Source organism: Chiloscyllium plagiosum, unplaced genomic scaffold, assembly GCF_037043375.1.
Source record: "Chiloscyllium plagiosum isolate Xiang-an unplaced genomic scaffold, Cpla_swu_hap1 HiC_scaffold_26, whole genome shotgun sequence".
Classification (NCBI taxonomy): domain Eukaryota; kingdom Metazoa; phylum Chordata; class Chondrichthyes; order Orectolobiformes; family Hemiscylliidae; genus Chiloscyllium; species Chiloscyllium plagiosum.
In genome coordinates, this window is record NW_028270164.1 from 1710237 (window position 1) to 1732294 (window position 22058).

Here is a 22058-nt window from a genome sequence, read left to right on the forward strand (position 1 = left end):
TTAAATTGTGCTTGGAATAAAATACTCCCAGAAAATTTAGACATAAAAGGAAATGTGCTTAGAAAGCACAAACAATTTGAACTGGAATCATACAGTTTGCTTCTTTCTGAATTGTTTTCTCTGTTTTGTGGATATGGACCTTAGACTCTGGAGCAACCACTATCCCCCTTTTATTGCCTCTTGGATATAAACACAGTCCCTGACAAACGTGTTTCTCTGGTGCTGTTGGTTGCTATGGTTTTTGCCCCTTTGTTGCTGCAGTGTTTGCCCAGTCATTGCTATAACCCAAAGCACGGGGTCAACTTCTAGGTGTACATTGGTGACACTCATCATGTTGTCTGTGCTGTGTTGGCTGAACCCATGCCCAAACCCTTGAGCTGCTGACAGGAATGTGAGAGACCGAATCATTGAACATTAAGAAAATTGAATCCAGAACTTTTAACCATAATCTTCATCCATTTCATACCTCTTACTGGTAAGAGAGAAGCTGTTTCCTCTTTGGCAGAGGGTGGTGGGTGTTGGGAGTCCAGAACAAGGCAGAAGAACCTTAAAGTTAGACAGTGCTCTCAGGGCGATACCAAGGTGACCCCATGCTTTCAGCATATCTCACAGTGAAGTGAAAACCTGGAACTCTGTCCCCTCCACCTGCTCCCCGCTAAAACACTGGAGATCAATGGAACTTGAGATTGTTAGGCTTTTATCAGTTAATTATTACAGAACTGCAGTAAGTGGAAGGAATTAAAATTGAATCAGAGGCTTGAGAGGTGTGAACAGGCCCCTCCTGGCTGATCCAGCAAAACCAAACAGCAGCTGACATCTCCATTGTGATCATTCCAGAGTTCAGCTTCAAGTGCCTGACCCTAATAGGCTTTTAGTGATCTTTTTCCCACGTTGTAGTGGGCCAATCGTTATTCCCCTGTCCTCTCTGTCCTGAGGATGTAGTGTTGGTGAACTGCCTCCTTGAACCCCTGCAGGATGGAGCCGAACCTGGAGCTGGTGGAGCTCCCATGCTGTTGTATATTTCAGGTCAAGGTTTCCGTGCAAGATCAATTTGTTGCATTAACTTTGATGTGTTTCTGCATTACGTTCTCATGGTTACATAGACAGCCTCTGAGCCAGGATGCAATGCTGAGGTCGATACTTTGTTGATTGCAAGACCAGGATGCATTGCCCATCCCTAATTGCCCTTGAGAAAGAGGCAGTGACATTGTGGTAATATTATTAAACTAGTAATCCAGTGACCCAGGGTAATGCTCCACAAATCTCACCATGATAGCTGGTGAGATTGAATATAACCAATTAATAAATCTGTTATCTATAAAAAGAGGTAATCCAACAGTGACCATCATCAATTGCTGTGAAAATCCTAGATGGTTCTTCAGGGAAAGAAATCTGCCCTCCTTACCTGATCTGGCCTACATGTGACTCCATGCTCATTGCAATGCAGCTAACTCCCTAGCACACTCTGAAATGGCTGAGCAAGCTTCTAGTTGTATCAAACCTTGATAAAGAACAGAAGTTATTGCCAATCTCTGCTCCTAATTTCCCCTCACTCCCTCTGAAATAAATCTCCGTATTATCCCAAGTCTTGAGTTCTTCACGTAACCAACTCTCCAACTCATGGCCCGTGTCCGGCTGAACCTCACCATCTTCATCCTTTTCCATTGGCTCAATTTCTCCCTTCATTTCCTGGTTCCTGTCACTGCTCATTCATCCCAATAAGGTTTGGAAGAATGCAATAAAATAAAACAAAGTACTGCAGGTGCTGAAGATCTGAAACAAAAACAGAAATTGCTGGAAAAACCCTGAACAATGGTCACTGCATTCCAAACATTACCTCTGCTTTCTCCCACAGGTGTTGAGTTTCCCCAGCAATTTCTGTTTCTGTTTAGGAAGGATGCAGATGTGAACTGTGATGCCTGACACAGTTGAAGTGCCTGACAGCACATTGTGTCCAGATCTTGCACAAAGACCGAACACTAGCTGTTGCCTCTAGTGGAATTGTTTCCACTGAGAGTCACCACTGTCAGCGGAAAACTGCGAGACATGAAGAAATAATATAAGATTCATTAATGAAAATAAAGGAGTCTGTTTTACGGTGAACAAAGAGTACAGATTGTGCTGAATGTTTCTTAATGACATTCATTGAATTACACACAAAAAATATAATTTGACCTTGTCATATTTGTGTGAGTGCTGTCAGTGTTACTAAATCCGTATTCATTATAGTCTTTGTTTGCTATTAATTTTCATAATTACTAATTGAACAATGAGGCACAATATTATCTGCAGGACAGAGCAAATAAATATGTCATAATTAGGGTCGAAGATAATTTTTTACCAAATTTCAGTAAATATGTGCATCAACTGCAGACACACGCTGAAAAGGGTTCGAATGGACTGGGATTTTATACACCTTCTCTCGACTTTAATAATTGCAAAGAGAGTAATGCGAGGAACTGGCATTGTATCCCAGAAATGAAATATGATATGATAATTATCTAGGAAAATGTTAAAGTACTGAAGTAGCAGCCTTTCTATAGACATTATGTTGGATCCTAAATACATGGCTGAAACACGCTGGTGGTGAATTAGTTCTCACAAACCTGGCTTCCGTTTATTATGCTGTGAATTTCTCTCTCTTTCCCTGTGTGCTGTTTGATGGGTTTTTTTTCTATATTGTGAATTCACGCGGGAATTAATACTCATTCATTGCCCCTCCAGAAATTACTTCTGAAATGCATATAATCTAAAAGATGCAAATGAGCTTGACTCGTTGCTCCCTAGTTAATACAAATTATCATCTGCTTTTTCCACTGTCATTACAGGCAGCAATTCCATCACCCTTTTGTGGTGTATTTTTTGATGTAAAAATAGGCCCTTTTGCGTTTTGAGAGTGAAATTTTAATATAAGGTAGGGAGGTGGAGAATTATTTTTAATTATTTTTCCTTTTCAGATGAAGTGCCCAGTATATGGAGACTCCCAATGTCACTGATGACCTATTTTAACTGGAATTGAGTCCCTCACACTTTCAAGGATTTTTCAGTCTGTTTGACAGGAAGTGACTGCTCATGAAAGGAATGAATTTCCTCTTCTCATCCGTAGCTCCCTATTCCCTGCCCCTTTAGCCCACCTCCCACTCTGACCCCTGAGTTCTGCCCTCTGTTCCAATCTGCCCCTTTTTAAACAGAGGGAATCAATGGCTCACATCCTCATGTTTGGCTTCTAATTGACATATCCTACCTTCCCAAACATGATGTTGTTTCATACCATGGGCTGATGGATTTTAACTAAAATGAAAGTGGGGAACAAATTGGTTTCTAAGATGTATGGTAGATCCTACTGAGAGTGACTTAGTATGGGATGGACAGTGATAGCTACAGACTAAACTCAGTGTTGAAAAGGACAGGACCCTTTTCATTCTGGACTATTGTATGACTTTTTTATTGGAATAATCAAATTCACAATGTGTAATAAACAGAAAACAGTAATTGCAACTCCCTGCTTCATCTGAGTTCAGGACCTTCTCAAATCACCAACACTGATGTGTACAATATGGTTACTGTGAATTGCCGATTCATTTCTTGTTTTTTTTAGTTTAGATTCCCTACAGTGTGGAAAAAGGCCTTTCAGCCCAACGAGTCCACATCAATCCTCCAAGGAGCAACCCACGCAGACCCATTCCCCTACATTTACCCCTGACTAATGCACCTAACACTATAGGCTATTTAGCATGGCCAATTCACCTGACCTGCACATCTTTGGACTGTGGGAGGAAACCCACGCAGACACGGGAAGAACGTGCAAACTCCGCATAGCCAGTTGCCTGAGGCGGGAATTGAACCCAGGTCCCTGGTGCTGTGAGGCAGCACCATGTTTCTATTTTTCCTTTCTGTTGGAGAATGTCTGAAGTAGATTTTCATTATCACTCTGTGCTTGTCTTTTTCCAGTTCGACATTTCTTCATCCCTGACCCTTCATATCTCTGTTAACTGCTCTCTCTTTGTGTCTGCCTTCCCCCCTCGCCCCCTCCTCAGGATCACTGAGATTCACTTGCTCTGCATTTCTGATGCACATGTACCTTCCTTCACTCTCTCTTTTCTTTGCTCCAACCTCCACTTTTTCATTTATTACCTGTGGTAAACATGAGCTCATCCAACAATCTGCAAACCATATGTTAACTCGCACAGTGCTCACACTTGCTGACCAACACGATTTAAACTTCTCATCTTTGATTTTAAACCTCTCCACCGCCCACACCCCTCGCCATCAATCTCAGTAAATTCTTTGACCATCCAATTAGTTGTGTTCCTTCAATTTCTGGTCTCGTGTACACAGCATCAATTCTCAAAGCACCACCATTCGGGGCCGAAAGTTCAGTTGACTGGCTGTGTGTAAATTCTATCTTGAAACCACTTCACATCTTTTCCCTCCTTTGTGATGATTATAAAGCCTATTCCTTTGAAGATTTGGTCATCTGTCCCGATATTTCCTTAGATTGCTCAGTATTTTGTTTGATAATGAACATGAAAAATACCTCATGATGCTTTACAAGAGCAAAGGTCCTACAGAAAGTTGACCTTCTTTCAGTCCAGCTGGTCAGCTGCAAATCCATTTCTGTTTGAAAACTACAATAATCCCAAGAGGAAGGACAAGAATACGATGCTGCAGGCTCAGTCGGTCTGGGAAGTTATTGAAACATCCAAGATTCTTAGATGCCTTGACAATGTAAATGTGGAAAGCTTGTTTCCCCTTGTAGGAGCAGAAGGAATATTCTCAGAATCAGGGAACACCAGGTTATACCTGAGATTAGGAGGAATTTCTTCTCTCAGAGGTTAGTAAATGAGTGGAATTCTCTACCACACAGGGCTGCTGAGACTACATCATAAGTATATGAATGGATTCATGTGATTTCATCCTCTGGAGCAGTCTATCATGAGATACCTTGTCAAATGTTTTAGCAAAGTCCATGTAGACAATATTCACCTCCCTGGGATGGCATGGTGGCTCAATGGTTAGCACTGCTGCCTCACAGTGTCAGGGACTGTCTGTGTGGAGTTTGCACATTCTCCCCGTGTCTGCGTGTGTTTCCCCCGAGTGCTCCAGTTTCCTCCCACAGTACAAAGATGTGCAGATCAGGTGAACTAGCCATGCTAAATTACCCATAGTGTTAGACAGGGGTAATTATAGGGTGGGGGAATGGGTCTGGGTGGGTTACTATTTGGAGGGTCTGTGTTGACCTGTTGGGCTGAAGGGCCTGTTTCCATACCGTAGGGAATCTAAACCAATCTTACTTTATCAATCATCTTCACCACTTCCTCAAAAAACTCAATCACATTTGTGAGACAAATCCTCCCCACAGAAAGCCATGCTGACTATCCCAAATATATCCATTCTAAATCCTCCCCACAGAAAGCCATGTTGGCTTTCCAAACACATCAATTCTTCTCCAAATGTGAGTAAATCCTGTCCCAAAGAATCTTCTCCAATAATTTCCCTCCCACTGACATAAAGCTGATTGGCCTATAATTTCCTAGATTATCCTTGCTGGCCTTTTTGAACAAATGAACAATACAGGCTGTTGTCCAGTCTCTGGGACCTTGGCTGAGGCTGAAGAGGACACAAAGATTTCTGTCAAGATTCTAACAATCTCCTCCCTTGCCTCCTTTAGTATCCTGGAGTAGATCCCATCAAACCCTGCAGATATATCTACCTTAATGTTTTTCAAGACACCCAATAGCTCCGCCTTCTTAATGTTAATATGTCTTAGAGAATCCACAAATCGTACCATCATCCATGTATTTCTCCTTGGTGAACACTGATGCAAAATATTCATGAAGGTACTTACCCACTTCCTCCAGTTCCACTCATAAATTCCCTCCTTTATCCTTGATTTCTGTTTTCTAAATTTTGTATTTGTTTCCTTTTTCCCTTTTACTAAACTTATAGCATCTCTCATCATCCAAGGCTCCTGATCTTTCATTCTCACAGGAACATGCTTGTCCTGAACTCTGATTAATTGGCCTTTAAAAGACTCCTAGGTGTCAGATGTATCATATTTACCTTCATACAGCTGCTCCAATTCAATTTCTCCACTTCTAGCCTAATACTGTTGTAATTAGCCTTCTCTCAATTTAACACTTTCACTCCAGGATTGGTCTTATCGTTATCCACAGCTATCTCATTAATTGTGGAATTATGATCACTGTTCCCAAAATGCTCTCCCACTGAAACTCCAATTACCTGGCCAGGCTCATTCCTCAATACAACGTCTAATACAACCCTTTCCTAGTTGCACTATCAAAAGAGACTTTAGTTAGAACACATTTGGAGTGTTGTGTGCATTTCTGGTGGTTGCAAGGTAGGAAGGATGTAGAGGCTTTGAGAGGGTGCAGATGAGATTTTCCAAGCTATTGCCTGGATTGGAGTGCATTAGCTGTAAGGAGAGATTGGACAAACTTGGATTGTTTTCTCTAGAGCATCAGAGGCTGAGGGACAACCTGATAGACTATATAAAATTATGAGGAGCATGGATAGGATGGATAGTCAGAGTGTCTTTCCCAGAATGGAAATGTCAGACACTAGGAGGCAGAGGTTTAAGGTGAGAGGGGAAGTTCAAAGGAGGTGTGTAGTGCAAGTTTTTTACGCATAGGTGACTGGACCATGCTGCCAGGGGAGGTGATATAAGCAGATATAATAGCAATGTTTAAGAGGCATTTAGACAGACACATGAACAGGCAGGAAATAGTCAAGCGCCATGGTCAGCATAGATATGGTAGGGCAAAGGGCTTGATCCTGTACTGCACTGTTCTGTGTTCTATATTCAAGACTAAGAGATACAGATTTTTAATGAGGAAGGGAATCAGGGTTGTGGGGTAAAGGCACAAAAGTGAAATTGAGGATGATCAGATCAACCATGATCTCATTGAATGGCAGAGCAGACTCGATGGGCTGAATGGCCCACTTCTGCCCCGATGTCATATTGTCTAAAGTGGCTGCTTTGCAGGATGCTGCAGTGAAGGGGGAAGACTTACTCTCTCTAGTCTCTGTCGGTTTATCCTTTGTCTCACTGGGGTCTTGTTGCCCTTCATCTTTAATAATAAGTTCCTCTTTTGCACTCTTCCTATCGTGTTTGATTAACCTTCTTCATCCACTCTCTCACCTTTTATTTCAAATATAGGAACAACAGCAGGTCATTTATCCCCTTGAGTTTATTCTTTCTAATAATCCCACCCTTTTGTCTTCTTTGATTTTTCTCTGATCTTTACACCCAGGCTTTCCCTGATTTTGCACCTTATATTTCTGAAAGTTTTTGGAGGTGAATTAGTTTCAGTCGGTAGCATTAAGATAATGTGGATTTTAGAGAGAATATTTTTAAATATGTGATACTCCCAAACTCCACAGATGTTTATGTTTTCCACAATCTGTTCCACTCGTTTCCCAATCAGTCAGACTTGGTCACAGCACAGAACCAAAACTGAACACATCTCCTGGTTAATTCCACAACATTTTCATGGATATAGATACTTGGAGATGCAACTTCCCAAATCAAAAATGTTCAACTTACTAAGGAAATGACCAATGTCCAACTGTGAAACTCGTAAACAATCCACAATCATTTTTTAAAAATTATTTTCATTAATTTCAAATCAGGTGGAGAACTGAAAAATCTTATTTAAAATGTTTATGTTTTTCGTGATAAAATCATTTTCATTTGTGTTATTCACACTATTCCATATCATTGCTCTTAAATATCTCAAGGAATACTTTATATTGGAAAGAAAAAAATTAATTAAGTTCTATTACACAGCTCAATTATGTTAGTTCAGTGAAGAGTACACATTTGTGTCGATGAAAATGAATTTCCGAGGAATCTTGAACTGCATCGTAACCAATGCGTTTTCAAGCACATTTTGGGCACACTCTCCCAACTGCAACCAAAGCAGTAACAACTCGAGCTCTTTATTTTGTCATGATCTTTCCATCGCGTGCATGCACTTTTAATTTCTCCATTCTCACTGTCTGTCTGGGTCTCTCCCTAGATGAAGGAAGTAGGCTATGTACAACGTTGCAATTAAATGGGACAATTAAAAAGTGTGTTTGCATTTTAATCATTTTTAAACCAGTCTTCCTTTCAGCTTTTATTTTAAGAAAACAGATCTCAATGTATGGGAATTAACTCTGAGCGAAATTGTGATAACTGCTGACCATCCTATCCAATGCACACGGTGTAAGAATCTCTGGCAAGAGAGATCTTGAGAAATATCAAATGACTATTAGGAATTGAAGCACCCTAATGACTGGCATTATCATTCATTATGTATAGGATCCAGTGGTACAATTGCTGCCTTTTGTTTTCTGTCAAACTTCAACACTGAAAGTGATGTGTGCATGATAGCATAATGAAATCGGCTGAAGATAATGGATTTGAAAATATGCAGAAAACCCTTTAGTGCATTTGGAACAGAACCAAGCCTACTTTGAAAGAATTGTCCCAGAATATATTAATGAATTATTCGATCCTCAAGATTCTATTTTTTTTAATTCAGCTTTTTATAAACGTGAGACCAAAAGTTCAGTCTTTTTTCTCCTCCCTTGCCTCAGAGTTGATCTTTTTTCTCAGGCTGTTCTATCCCAGCCATACCTCAGGAATATATAAACAGTACCTTTCACTAATGGTGACAAGTGGAAATTGCGCTCGAACATTGCTGGCAACAGGCCCACAGATGGGAGGGATTTGATTCTTTATTTAAGTGCAGAGCAGAGAAATTGAAGGGATGAGAATGTTGCTGTGGCATTGATACTAGACTAAGGACATGTGATGCATAAACAGAACTGGTGTTCTTCCAAGTCAGTGCCACTCCATCTGGAACATTGAAAGACCACTCTCCTATTGGGTTTGTTAGTGTTCTGCCTGTGTATGTCTCTCTTTGACTCTCCTTCCTATTCACCTTATGTGCTGTTATGCTTTTGTTATGATTCCACTAATGATAATATTGGACAGGTCTCAGAGTAAAACCCAGCTTGATAGCTCATAAGTATTATTTTTGCAATTTAGTTACTGTAATGTTCAGTTACTGACAAAACTGTCAATGTTCTTTAAAAAAACACACAATAGTTTATTACACAAAAGTAACATAAATATCAAAAAAATCAACACTTTTTCCAGCAGTACCCTTTACCGACACTCAACACCAGTGAAGTGCTTTTCTATCTTAACTCTTTAATTTTCTCGATTAACAGGGTTGTAAATATTTCCTTTAGTCAACTTTCTCTACATTCACAAGATATGATCGCTATTACCGTCTCTCTCCAAGTTACAGACACCAACTACCTCATTGATTGTTCCAAAATGAATTTTAAGAAAATTCCTATCAACATGAAATGCTAGAAGATGTTCAAGACTTTTTCCAACTCCAAAAGCCTGGTCTACCACAAACTGCCCTATTGCTGGTATCAAGCTAAAAGTTGATTGATGTCCCTGATCTGTCTTTCCGTATGCCATAAGAATTCAACATTATAATGATTTCATCAATTAACTCACCAGGTGATTTATCTAGTCATTTAGATTAAGTCACATGCTTTTTTGGAAAAATATGTAAATTTACCATTCTAACCTTTTTCTTATGCTCATTCCTGGTCCAATGTTTATTTCCTATGAGTTGCCCTTCAGAAGGTGGGGGTGAGCTGTCTTCTTGAACTGTTACAGTCCATGTGCTGTAGGTTGATCCACAATGCGCTTAGAGAGGGAGTTCCAAGATTTTGACCCAGTAACATTGAAGGAACGGCGACATATTTCCAAGTCAAGATAGTGAGTGGTTTGGAGGGAACTTGCAAGGGCTGGTGTTCCAATGTATCTGCTCCCCTTGTCCTCCTAGATGGAAGTGGTCATGGGTTTGGAAAGTGCCATCTGAGAATCATTGATAACTAAGACACACAAGCCGCTATCACAGAATTAAACCCCCAAACACAATTAGCCCTACCTTAAAATGCAAACTCTGAAGGGATGAAAACAAATGATAAAATTTTATCACATATTATATGAAAGTGGTATCCTTCAAAGGCGTTTTAAATTTTTATCCCATACTATACTAAAAGTAGCCATGATTTGGAGATGCCGGTGTTGGACTGGGGTGTACTTTTAACTCGGTTAAAAGTAATAACACTAGCATTAAATACATGAGGATTTTGATAACAATCATCTTCTAAACAAGTCCATGGTGATTATAGCTTTCATTTCTTTCATATTTATTCTTAACAGTGTCGATGAAAATATTGCTTTGAATTTTTTTTAGATTGTAAGGTTGTAACATTACATGCCAATGAAACAGTCTTAAATTCTTATCACAGATGTTTGAAGAAAAGGGGGATCCATATAAAAACCTCCACAGAATTGTTGGATATGTACATTTCAGGATCTCTTAAAACCAAGACCAGGCTTTTTATTTAACTCCCCACCATTGATTAAGTCTGTTGACATGTGTTTCATTTCATGGAACAAAACTGTCTCGCCATATGATTCCCATCTCACCTTCCTCTAATAACACTGAACCACTACTTACATTACTGGTTGTCACAGCTAGTTGATGATATATATTCGTCATTTTGTGCTGCTAAACTAGTGCATCAGTCAGTACAGCTTCTAATTTAACACAGGCATCCTTAACATTCTCTTATCAATCCAAGTTGCATGCCTTCTTTAACTGCAGCATTGAAAGCTGGAAGGAACTCCCAATAAGATCCACCTTTACCAATATGGCAATATGCCTTAGATACAGGAATATCCAAGGAAGCCCTGATTGATGTTTCTCCAGGTGTTATTTGGTGTTGTCCCCAGTATAGCCCACAGTTTTGCTGTGGAAAATTCAGTTTTAGCCAAATGTATGACCAAATTGACTCCATGTAACTGATCAAATCATTTGTCAAAGTGATACAAATGTCCTTCCTAGGATTGACTAAAAGCAACCAAATCAGTAACATAATCCTTTGATGATCATATTCTTTAATCATTGAAAAGCTGCTGATACATGTTCATTCCAAGACACAGAACTTTACGTCAAGTTCCTGCCTCAGGCGACTGACTGTGTGGAGTTTGCACATTCTCCCCGTGTCTGCGTGGGTTTCCTCTGGGTGCACCAGTTTCCTCCCACAGTCCAAAGATGTGCAGGTCAGGTGAATTGGCCATGCTAAAATTGCCCGTAGTGTTAGGTGAAGGGGTAAATGTAGGGGTATGGGTGGGTTGCGCTTCGGCGGGTCGGTGTGACTTGTTGGGCCGAAGGGCCTGTTTCCACATTGGTAAGTAATCTAACCTAATCTAAATAAAGTCCAACCAGTGTAACAAAAACTGATATTGCATTGGCTGTCCCCATCAATCAAACTTGCCAATGTCTTTCAACAATCAATTTTTGTGACAGATTCTGTTTGCCTAATTATAGTGGTGGAATCAGAAATGAATCCACCTTTGTTACTACCTTGACTTTAGAATAATAAAAATGCAATATTTGTAATGCACCTAGTTTCACACCATCTTTGTAAGTGATCTTTAGTTACTATAATTCTGTTCGATAATGTCATTGTCCATCAACTTAATTACTTCCCTTAGTTGAGCTTCATTTCTGGATTGAATCTGTAAGCAAGTTTATTTATGGGTAATACATACACTAATTTAACATCAAATTAGGAAAAGAGGATTTCCTTTGCTAATTTATAGAAATTAGTTCATCAGTGTGTAATAACTTTTGTAAGTCACTATGCTAATTTTCTGGGAGATAGCACAATGTTCCCTTGAACTTTATAAGCATTGTGCAATTTGATTACTAAAAGGTTGACTTTTGAATTTTGATCTTCTCCTTGAATTGGTATACTTGAAATGTCCTGATGAGTACAAGATGTAAAACTTTGATAAATTGTCTTTTTCCAACAAAATCTGGAAACTGTGAATAGCTCAGAAGATGCTAGCACACTGGACACTTTCTCCGTAGTGGATAAGCTGTGAACTGCATTGCTATTGGCTAGTTAATTGTAAAGGAACTCTGGAAGGCTACACAGAATCACAGAATGATTGCAGAAGGAGACCATTCAGCTCATTGTGCCTGTACCAGTTCTTCAAATGGACATCATTGCCTCGTGTCAATCTCTGCTTTCTTTCCCCATCTCCCTAAATAGTATTTCTATCCAAATAATCATCTAGTGCCCCTCTTAACTGCCTCAATTGAACCTGCCTCCACTCCATTTCCAAGCAATGCAGTCCAGGTTCATTGTTTTTCCCACATCATCTTTGCTTTCTCGTGCATCACTCTAAATCTTTACCCCTTGTTCTCATTCCTTTTGTAATGAGGAACAACTTCTCCTATTCTACTCTATCAGTTGGGACTGTCGGGATTTGAGAGAGATGGTTTGCAGCAGTGTGCTTTATTGATAATTATATGTATGCAACCTGAAGAGGAAAGCTGTTGTTGAATAGGACTCCTATTTCTTCATGAATAGAGACCAGCATACTGTGGAGTTGTGCTGCTATGGTGGTGTCACATGACAGCAAGAAAGTATTCTGGTTGTGTAAGATGTATCTTGGGCTGTACAAGCTATTGAGACTAAACTTAAATTTTTAATTGAAGTTTCCTTTTTCGGTAAATTTGTGCACAATTTGTGCCAGAGAAAAAAGTGAAATCTTGTTGATAATGTCTGTATTTGGAGCTTCTTTGGTGAAGCTAGTTATTTTGGTTAATAATTTCCCTCACGGCGATTAGAACATTGTTTTAGTTTTGGGATGGAGTAGGGATTTTGAAATCCTTGCATTTTAGCTTGAAAAAGGAAGAATAATCTTTAATTTCAGTCCATTAATTACAAACTAACTCAAGGAAGGTGTGATTTTAATATCTGGATTGATTCCAAAACCTGTAATTCAGGTTTGGAAGATTTGCTGCCTGCCACTCCTGTATGTTACAGAGAGACATGCAGATAAAGGACTGTGCGTTTCAATGAAGCCTTCCACAACTTCAGGATATCTCAAAACAATTTTACAGCCAATGAAGCTTTTTTGAGTCTAGTCACTGATGTAGTATAAAGCAATATTTGCACAAAAAGCTCCCACAAACTAAAGCAATGGTCTGAGGAGTGGCAGATAGTTTAGGTAAATGTGAGGTGCTGCATTTTGGTGACGCAAACAAGAGCAGGGATCATACACTTAATGGTCAGGTCCTGGGGAGTGTTGCCGAATAAAGACAACTAGGGGCGCATTGTTATGTGAAAGTGAGTCACAGGAATGGTGAAGACGGCATTTAACACACTGGCCTTCATTGGTCAGAATATTGAGTGTAGGAGTTGGGATGTCGTGTTGCGGTTGTACATGACATCAGTGAGGCCACTTTTGAATACTGCATACAATTCTGGTCACCCTTCTAAAGGGAAAGGCCTTAAACTTGAGAGGGTGCAGAAAAGATTTACAATGATGTTGCTGGGATTGGAGGGTTTATGTTATAGGGGGAGGCTGAATAAGCTGGGGCTGTTTTCCCTGGAGCTGGAGGCTGAGTGGTGACCTTATAGAGGTTTACAAATCATGAGGGGCATGGAGAGGATGAATAGCCAGGGTCATTTTCCCCAGGAGAGGGAGTTCAAAACTAGAGACATAAGTTTAAGGTGAGAGGGGAAAGATTTAAAAGGACCTGAGGGGTGTCTTTTCCGCGCAGAGGGTGGTGCGTGTATGGAACAAGCTGCCAGAGGAAATGGTGGAGTCTGGTACAATTACAGCTTTTAAAAGGCAACTGGATGAGTAAATGAATTGGAAGGGTTTGGAGGGATATGTTGGCAGATGGGACTAGGTCAGGTTGGGATGACTGGTCAGCGCACACAAGTTAGAGCAAGGGGTCTGTTTCCAATCTGTACAATTTTATGACCGGACGAATGACTGGGTAATCTGCTGTGGAAATTTGTTAAGGGATAAATATCAACCAGGATACAGGAGACAACTCTCTTGAATGATGGAAGAAGCCAGACAAAATATACAAAAGCAGAATCTCAGGAGAATGCAAGCGGTGACATGTGATGCACTTAAAATGTTTAGAAATTGTTTACTATGAAATTACAGGCCATTCAGCCCAACCAGTTCATGTTGGTGTTGTCCTCCATATCAGAATTGCACCAAATCCCGTTTAAATTGAATCAAAAGACAAATGGTGCAAAAACCTCCAGGCATGATCTGTGTCAATGGTCAGATCAGTGTGTTACAGTATTGCAGTGTGCAGGAAACTACCAGGGGGGCCACTCCTTACTTTAAGGGAATATATACCTCAATAATTACCATGTCAGTTTCTAAAGACTGAAAAGTTCAAACGTTGAAGATTTCTTGGATTTATGACTGGCAACGTGTTGAAACTGATGGAAGGAAATATTTCCTGCATGCCTCAAAACTGGGATTGTACAGCCATAAATTACCAGGTCACCCTGAGATAATGTACATTCACTTCAAATCAGGCTGTGGGAGCAGAGAGAGAAAACCTGCTGGTGAGTATTCTTGTACTCCAGGTCAGAACCCAACTCCTCAGAAACAGAATATTGCTCATATAATTAGATGAGTCTTTTTTATCCAATATAAATATTGACTGTTAAGTCAAAAGCAAGATGGTGGAATTTGAAAATAATTGGCTGGAGAAACTCAGCTGGTCTGGTATTATCTGTGGAGAGAGAATCAGAGTTAATTTTCCAGTCTAATTTGACTTTTTCAGGTGCTGCAGAGTTGCTAGCCTCTCCAGGGTTTGTCTGCGTTGACATGACCAACTCTAAAGATATTCCTGGAGGTTTCATCAAATGACTGACTACTGTTGGAACATTGTGTGCAATTCTGGTCTCATTCCTATCGGAAAGATGTTGTGAAACCTGAAAGGGTTCAGAAAAGATTTGTAAGGATGTTGTCAGGGTTGGAGGATTTGAGCTATAAGGAGAGGCTGAACAGGCTGGGGCTGTTTTCCCCGGATCATCGGAGGCTGAGGGGTGACCTTATAAAGGTTTATAAAATCATGAGGGGCAGGGATAGGATAAATAGACAAAATCTTTTCCCTGGGGAGGGGGAGTCCAGAACTAGAGGGCATAGGTTTAGGGTAAGAGGGGAAAGATATAAAAAAGAGATCTAAGGGGCAACTCTTTCATGCAGAGGGTGGTACATGTATGGAATGAGCTGCCAGAGGACATGGTGGAGGCTGGTACAATTGCAACATTGAAAAGGCATCTGGATGGGTATATGAATAGGAAGGGTTTGGAGGGTTTGGCCGGGTGCTGTCAGGTGGGACCAGATTGGATTGGGATATCTGGTTGGCATGGACGGGTTGGACTGAAGGCTCTGTTTCCATGCTGTACATCTCCATGACTCCATGACCTCCTGCCTCCTCCTGTTGTGTCCCTTTGCTCTTGCCATTAGTAGTATCACAGAACCATACAGCATAGGAACAGGCCCTTTGGCCCACCATTTCTCTATTGACCAACAAATAATAAATTACACCAATCCAGTTTACCTGCGCTTGCGCCACAGCCTACTTTGCTCTGACATTTTCAATGCTCATCCAAATGCTTCTTTAATGCTGTGAGAGTTCTTGCCTCTACCCCTGGTCCCCCTTTTGGGCAGTATGTTCCATAGTTCTACCACCCCCTGGGTGAAAACACTTTTCCTCAGATCTCTTCTATACCACTTTCTCCTCACCTTAAACCTACGCCCTCTTGCCTTAGACACGTCTGACATGGAGAAAAGATTCTCACAACCGACTCTGTCTGTGCCTCCTATAATTGCGTAAACCTCGATCAGAGTCCCCCCTCAGCCTCCTCTGCTTTAGGGAATAGTAGCCCAGCCTATCCGGTCTCTCCTGATAACACAGACTTTACATCCCAGGCAACATCCCGGTGAATCTCCTACACACCGTGATTGATTGGTTGATTGACTTGATTTATTGTCACATGTACCTAATACAGTGAAAAGCCTTTTTTGCGAGCAGTCTGAGCAGATCATTGAAAACGAGGACATACAGATCTTAGGGTGGAAAAACAACTTGGACAAAGTAAGACATACAGGTTACACCACACAAGATGTGCGCGAGGTAAGATCAGTGTTAGCAAGATCAGCATTATTTGAAGTTAGAATCCAGTCCTCTGTCTAATAACGGCAGGGAAGAAGCTGTTCCTGAACCTGCTGATATGTGTGTTCACATTTCTGTATCTTCTGCCTGATGAATGAGGTAGTAGGAGTGAATTACCGGGATGGGAGGAGTCTTTGATGGTGTCAGCAGCCTTTCTGCAGCAACAAGCCATGTAAATGGAGTCCATGGGTGGGAGGTTGGCTTCTGTGATGCCTGGGCTGTGCACATCACCTTCTGTAGTTTCTTACAGATCTGGGCAGGGCAATTGCCGTACCAGGCTGTTATTAATCCATGATTTGGACTGGGGTGTACAAAGTTAAAAATCACACAAAACCAGGTTTTGGTCCAACAGGTTTAATTGGAAGCACACTAGCTTTTGGAGCGTCGCTCCTTCATCAGGTGATAGTCACCTGATGAAGGAGCGTCGCTCCGAAAGCTAGTGGGCTTCCAATTAAACCTGTTGGACCAAAACCTGGTGTTGTGTGATTTTTAACGTTATCAATCCAGACTATTCTCTCAATAGTGTTTCAGGAAAAGTTGGTGAGGATTCTTATGGACACCTCAAATTTTCTAAGCCACCCGATGAAGAAGAAGAGTTATTGTGCCTTCTTGACTGTTACGTCTATGTGGGAAGTCCAGGACAGGATGTTGGTTATCGTCACTCCTCGGAACTTGGCACTGTCCACCCTCTCAATCTGTGCTCCATTGATATAGATGGGGGTCTGTTCTCCTTTCTTTCTGAAGTCAATGATCAGTTCTTCAGATTTGCCAACATTTAGAGAGAGAGTGAGAGAGAGATTGTTATCATTGCACCACATTACCAAGCCCTCTATCTCTTTTCTGTATTCTGACTCATTGTTGTTTGATATCTGTCCTACCACAGTGGTGTCGTCAGCAAACTTGCAAATACCATTTGTTTGGAATTTGGCAGCACAGTTATGGCTGTACAGGGAGTACAGCGGGGGGCTGAGGACACATCCTTGAGGATTCTAATGGAGGAGGTGCAGTTACCTATCTTCACTGATTGCAGAGTGTGGGTCAGGAAGCTGAGGATCCAGTTGCAGAGGGGGGAACCTGAGATCATGGTCACGGAGTTCTGAGATCAGTCTGGAGGGGATAATGGTGTTCAAAGCAGAGCTGTAATTGATGAGCAGGTGTCTGACATGGGTGTCCTTGTTATCCACACGTTCCTGGGATGAGTGCAGGGCTAGGAAAATTGCATCCTCTGTGGACCTGTTACGTTGGTAGGTAAATTGTAGGGGATCGAAGTAGACAGGGAGACTTGAATTGATGTGGGCCATGACCAGCTTCTCAAAGCACCTCATGATTATTGAGGTCAGAGCCACTGGGCAGTAGCTATTAAGGCACATTGCGTGCGCTTACTTAGGTAGTATGATAATCTTCTTGAAGCAGATGGGGACTTTAGTTTGCAGGATGGAGAGGTTGAAGATGTTGGTGAATACCTCTGCCAGTTGGTCCACACAGGACCTGAGTGCTCAGCCAGAGACACTGACTGGCCCATTACTTTCCTCGTGCGGACTCCAAGGTTAACTCCCTCTCCAACACAATTACATCCTTCCGAAAGTGAGGTGACCAGAACTGCACACAGCATACCATCTGTGGCCTAACCAATGTGGTTTTATATAGCTGTAACAAGAATTCCTCACTCCGATGGTCTATGTTCCCAGTTATTGAAGGCAAGCTTCCCATATGCCTTCTTCCCCACCCTGTCTCCCTGTGCTGACATCTTCCAGGATCAATGCATGTGGTCTGACTGACTCACTTGGCAATCCTCACTCCTGGGATAGTACTGGCCTCACTCACTCATTGGGAAAATACAGGATCAGTGTGCATGATCGTGAGAAATACCCAGTCAGCAGTCAGAAAACTGAACTTTACTTCCAGCTGGTTTGTTGTTACTGATTTGGAAAAGACCAAGCATGAAGATCAAACATTCACAAATTTAACTGGAGCTGCCAAAGTTTGAACTTCATAAAGATTCAGAAAAATTGATAACAACTCTGCGACTTATGTCATTATAATGGGGAGATTGTGATAGCAAGACTGGAGCGAGAACTGCTTTCATTCAACTTTTGATGAACTCTTTTTAAGTGTGGGTGTGATGGTCTGCTGCCTGATGGTGGTGAGGAAGGCAAATAATTGGGAGAGTTGGCCCCAGAGTGATACTCGCGCCATTTTTACCACCTCAGCAATACATTCTGAATGAGAAACTTTGTGAGAAACCTCTAATTTGACACTAATTAAGGTCATTAAGTGGTCAATTAATGGATTTTTGAGATCTCAATTGTCCAATGGCCCAATGACCTGTTTTTCTGCCTGGCAAGAAAAGTGGCCAGTTCTAAAGAAGTTCTGGACTCTTGACATTAACTCTGCTTCTCTCTCTCCACAAATGCTGCCAGACTGCTGAGTTTCTCCAGCAGTTTCTGTTTTTATTTCAGAAAACTTATTGATTTCCTCATTGGGCTGCCTGCCAGGTTGGGTGGGCTCCTCCATTTGCACCTATTTCTGGGACCAATCAGAAGCAGTGATGAGGCAAAGGGGTGGCCACTGAAAGTCAGATCTGCCCATACCCCACAAAATTATGTCTGACCTCCCTCAACCCCCCATTTCCCCCACCCATGAACACCCTGAGAGAAAAGCATTTCCCATCCTGCTGTTTAAGCCCCTAAATTCTGGACATCAGGAATGACCTCTAGGACCCAGAAACTGGCATCCTCTGATTGGCTAGCAGCTTGGGGGCAGGGCAGGACCTCAGTGTTGAGGCTCGTGATTCACCAGGACGTTCAGCGATCACCTCAGATTGCAGCTTAATCTGGTGGGTTTACATGGTGTTCGGGTCAGGGCATTAGGATCCCCGGGAAATACGTGTGCTTACGCATTGTGCACAAAGTATTAAACCGCAGCCACTGCACTAGCTTCCTTCTGAAGATTTAAATTCAGTAAGAGCATAAAGTTTATTGGAATCCATTCTCTTAACCTCAGTCTACATATCCTGGGTGAGTCAGTCCAAGAGATGATGCCACCTCTCACTTTTGCCTTGCCTTCGGCTGCCATCCGCACTCTTGCAGATCACATCCTGCAGTCATCCAATAATTGTCAGGCCTCAGTCTCCTGCTTTGACCTCTGTGGTCCAGTTCCATCACTCCATCTCCAACCACTGCCCCAGATGTCCCCAGCTAAGGAATGAAACCTGCAGCCTCAGGTCTATGCAGCTAAAAGCATACTATCCCAGTGAGAGTGTAAAGGAAACCTATTGGAATGGAGCCAGCAAAGAGAGCCCTCTGCTGTCTGAGGAATCTGGAGAATCTGGGATTTTGAAGCAGTGAGAGTAAAAAGAAGATTAAATGGAGATGCTCAAATTAATGGAGGTTTTGATCGTGAGGAGAGGAAGAAGCTGTTTCTCTTGACTGGATGAGTAATAACCGCTGGCCTTGCCAACTCCAATGTCCCAGGAACAAATAAAAAAAGTTAATAATCATCGGGCACCAGTTTAAGGTCATTGGGAAAGGAACTAAAGGAGAGAAAAGAACATTTCATTTTAAAGTTGGCGAGTTGTTGTGGTTTAGGATGTACTGCCTTATAGGGCAGTGACAGTAGATTCAACAGAAAGTTTTATCAGAAGAGCGAATGAATATTAGACAGGGTGTGGGCCAATGGGGGTGTGGGATTATTTGGACAAATCTTTCAGAAGGCTAGCACAGACAGGATGCCCTGAATGGCCTCCTGCTCTTCTGCACCATTCTGTGATTCAGTGAGCAGGCCGTATGTTTGTGTTTGTGCTGAGCTTTCTGATGAGGCCAATAACATTTTCTCTTTTTCGATCATCCCCCACTTTTAGGTTTTAAGCCATGATGGTGGAATCTGCATCAGAGGCAATACGAAGCACATCAGCCAATCAAAATGGAATTAGTAGTTTAAGCAGCCAGTCGGATGGTGGAGGGCGAGAAGGTGGCTCAAATGGGGATGCAAATGGAGAAGTGAGTCCTGTGGATCTGTTACACCTTCAACAGCAGCAGGTGCAGGTTGGTTTTGGCTGGTTTTTGTCACTAATCTGTGTACACCAGACATAAAGCAATGAAACACAGGTCTTCCAAAGGTCAGAGGGGATATGATGAACAAACCTGGCTTAGCCTGAGCACCAGTTCAGACCATATCCAACTGTCCATTCGCTGTGTGATGATTGTCCTACACTGAGCCATCTCTGAACCATGACAGACATCTTAGCAGGACAGCTTTAGGGGTTATGAGATTGAGAATAATCAGATAATTGTACAGACATGACAGAAATATTTCTTCTATCACCCATTTCTGAATTTTTTAGCCAAGTTGGAATGAGCTCAGGAAGAATTCACCATGGTGTTCTGTCATTATGATTGGTTGACAATGTAGTGTGAGTCGGTATTTGTTTTGAGATTGGGTCCATAACTTCCTGAAAAGACCAAAATCATTGTTGGTAGGACATGAGCAATATCCACCCCATCAGTCAGACCTGAGCTGAGACCTGATGGTTTAGGATTAATATTCTAATTCACTGCAACAAGGTTATTCAGAAGTACATGAGTCAAAAAGTGCCCAGAGGATTCTGCCACCGAAGCTGCTCGAGAATTTCAGGACAGATATGAGCCTTATTTCTGTTTCCCTATCTGTGTAATTTCCACACAAATTTCTGAGATCTCTTTCTAATTCTGGCCTCTACTGCATTCCCAGTTATATGTACCTCACTGTTGGTTGCCATGCCTTTGGGTGCTTGAGCTCCAAGCTCCATTGTTCCCTCCTTAATCATGTCCCTCCTCTCGATGTAACATTCCTCCTTGAAGATGTCTCAGAGAATCACAATGATGTACAGCACAGAAACAGATCCTTTGGTCCAACCAGTTCATACCAACCAGATATCCTAAACAAATCTAGTCCCATTTGCCAGCACTTGGCCCATATCCCTCTAAACCCTTCCTGTTCATATATCCATCCAGATGCCTTTTGTATGTTGTAATTATACCAGCCTCCACCACTTCCTCTGGCAGCTCATTCCTCTGTGTGGAAAAGGTTGCCCCTTAGGTGCCTTTTAAATCTTTCCCCTCCCTCCTGAAACCTACACCCTCTAGGTTTGGACTCCCCCACACCAGGAAAAAGACCCTGTCTATTTACCCTACCCATGCCCCTCATGATTTTATAAACCTCTTTAAGGTCACCCCTCAGCTTCCAACACTCCAGGGAAGACAGCCCCAGCCGATTCAGCCTCTCCCTACAGCTCAAACCCTCCAACCCTCATCCTTGTAAATCTTTTCTGAACCTTTTCAAGTTTTACCACATTCTTCAAATCGGAGGGAGACCAGAATTGCACACAATATCCCAAAAGTTGCCTCATCAATATCCTGTACATGACCTCCCAACTCCTATACTCAATACTCTGATCAATAAGGGAAAGCACACCAAATGTCTGCATCACTATCCTATCTATCTGTGATTCCACTCTCAAGGAACTATGAACCTGCACTCCAAGGAATCTTTGTTCAGCAATACTCCCCAGGACCTTACCATTAAGTGTATAAGTTCTGCCCTGATTTGTCTTTCCAAAATGCAGCACCTCACATTTATCTAAATTAAACTCCATCTGCCACTTCTCAGCCCATTGGTCCATCTGAACAACGTCCCATTGTACTCTGATGTCTCTTAAACCCAACGTTTGATCGCCTGATCTCGCAGCTCAATGTTATGTCACTTGAGACTGTTCCCGTGAAGTGCCTTGGGATGTTTCATTGTGTAAATATAAACTTTGTATTGTTTTTGTTTGTCACTGATCATTTCTGTTCAAGCAAGAACTTCCTTTTCTTCAGTCTGACATCTCCACGGTGATCAGATGTTGCATGGGCTAAAGGCAACACAGAGAATTCATTGTCTCTAAAAACAGACATTATATGA

The 22058-nt window shown here is 41.7% G+C and overlaps 1 protein-coding gene across 8 annotated transcripts in view; it reads left to right on the top strand.

Moving 5' to 3' along the window:
- The window catches only part of foxp4 (forkhead box P4), a 396512-nt gene that overhangs the window by 64490 nt on the left and 309964 nt on the right, over window positions 1-22058 (top strand). For 4 of the 8 annotated variants that reach the window (XM_087973402.1, XM_087973403.1, XM_043716312.2 and 1 more), the window contains exon 2: window positions 19978-20161. In XM_087973402.1, the coding sequence (XP_087829528.1) occupies window positions 19988-20161 (174 nt within the window). In that variant the 5' untranslated portion in view covers window positions 19978-19987. The remainder of the gene's footprint in view (window positions 1-19977; window positions 20162-22058) is intronic. The other 4 variants (XM_087973404.1, XM_087973406.1, XM_087973405.1 and 1 more) reach the window with 2 other exon arrangements.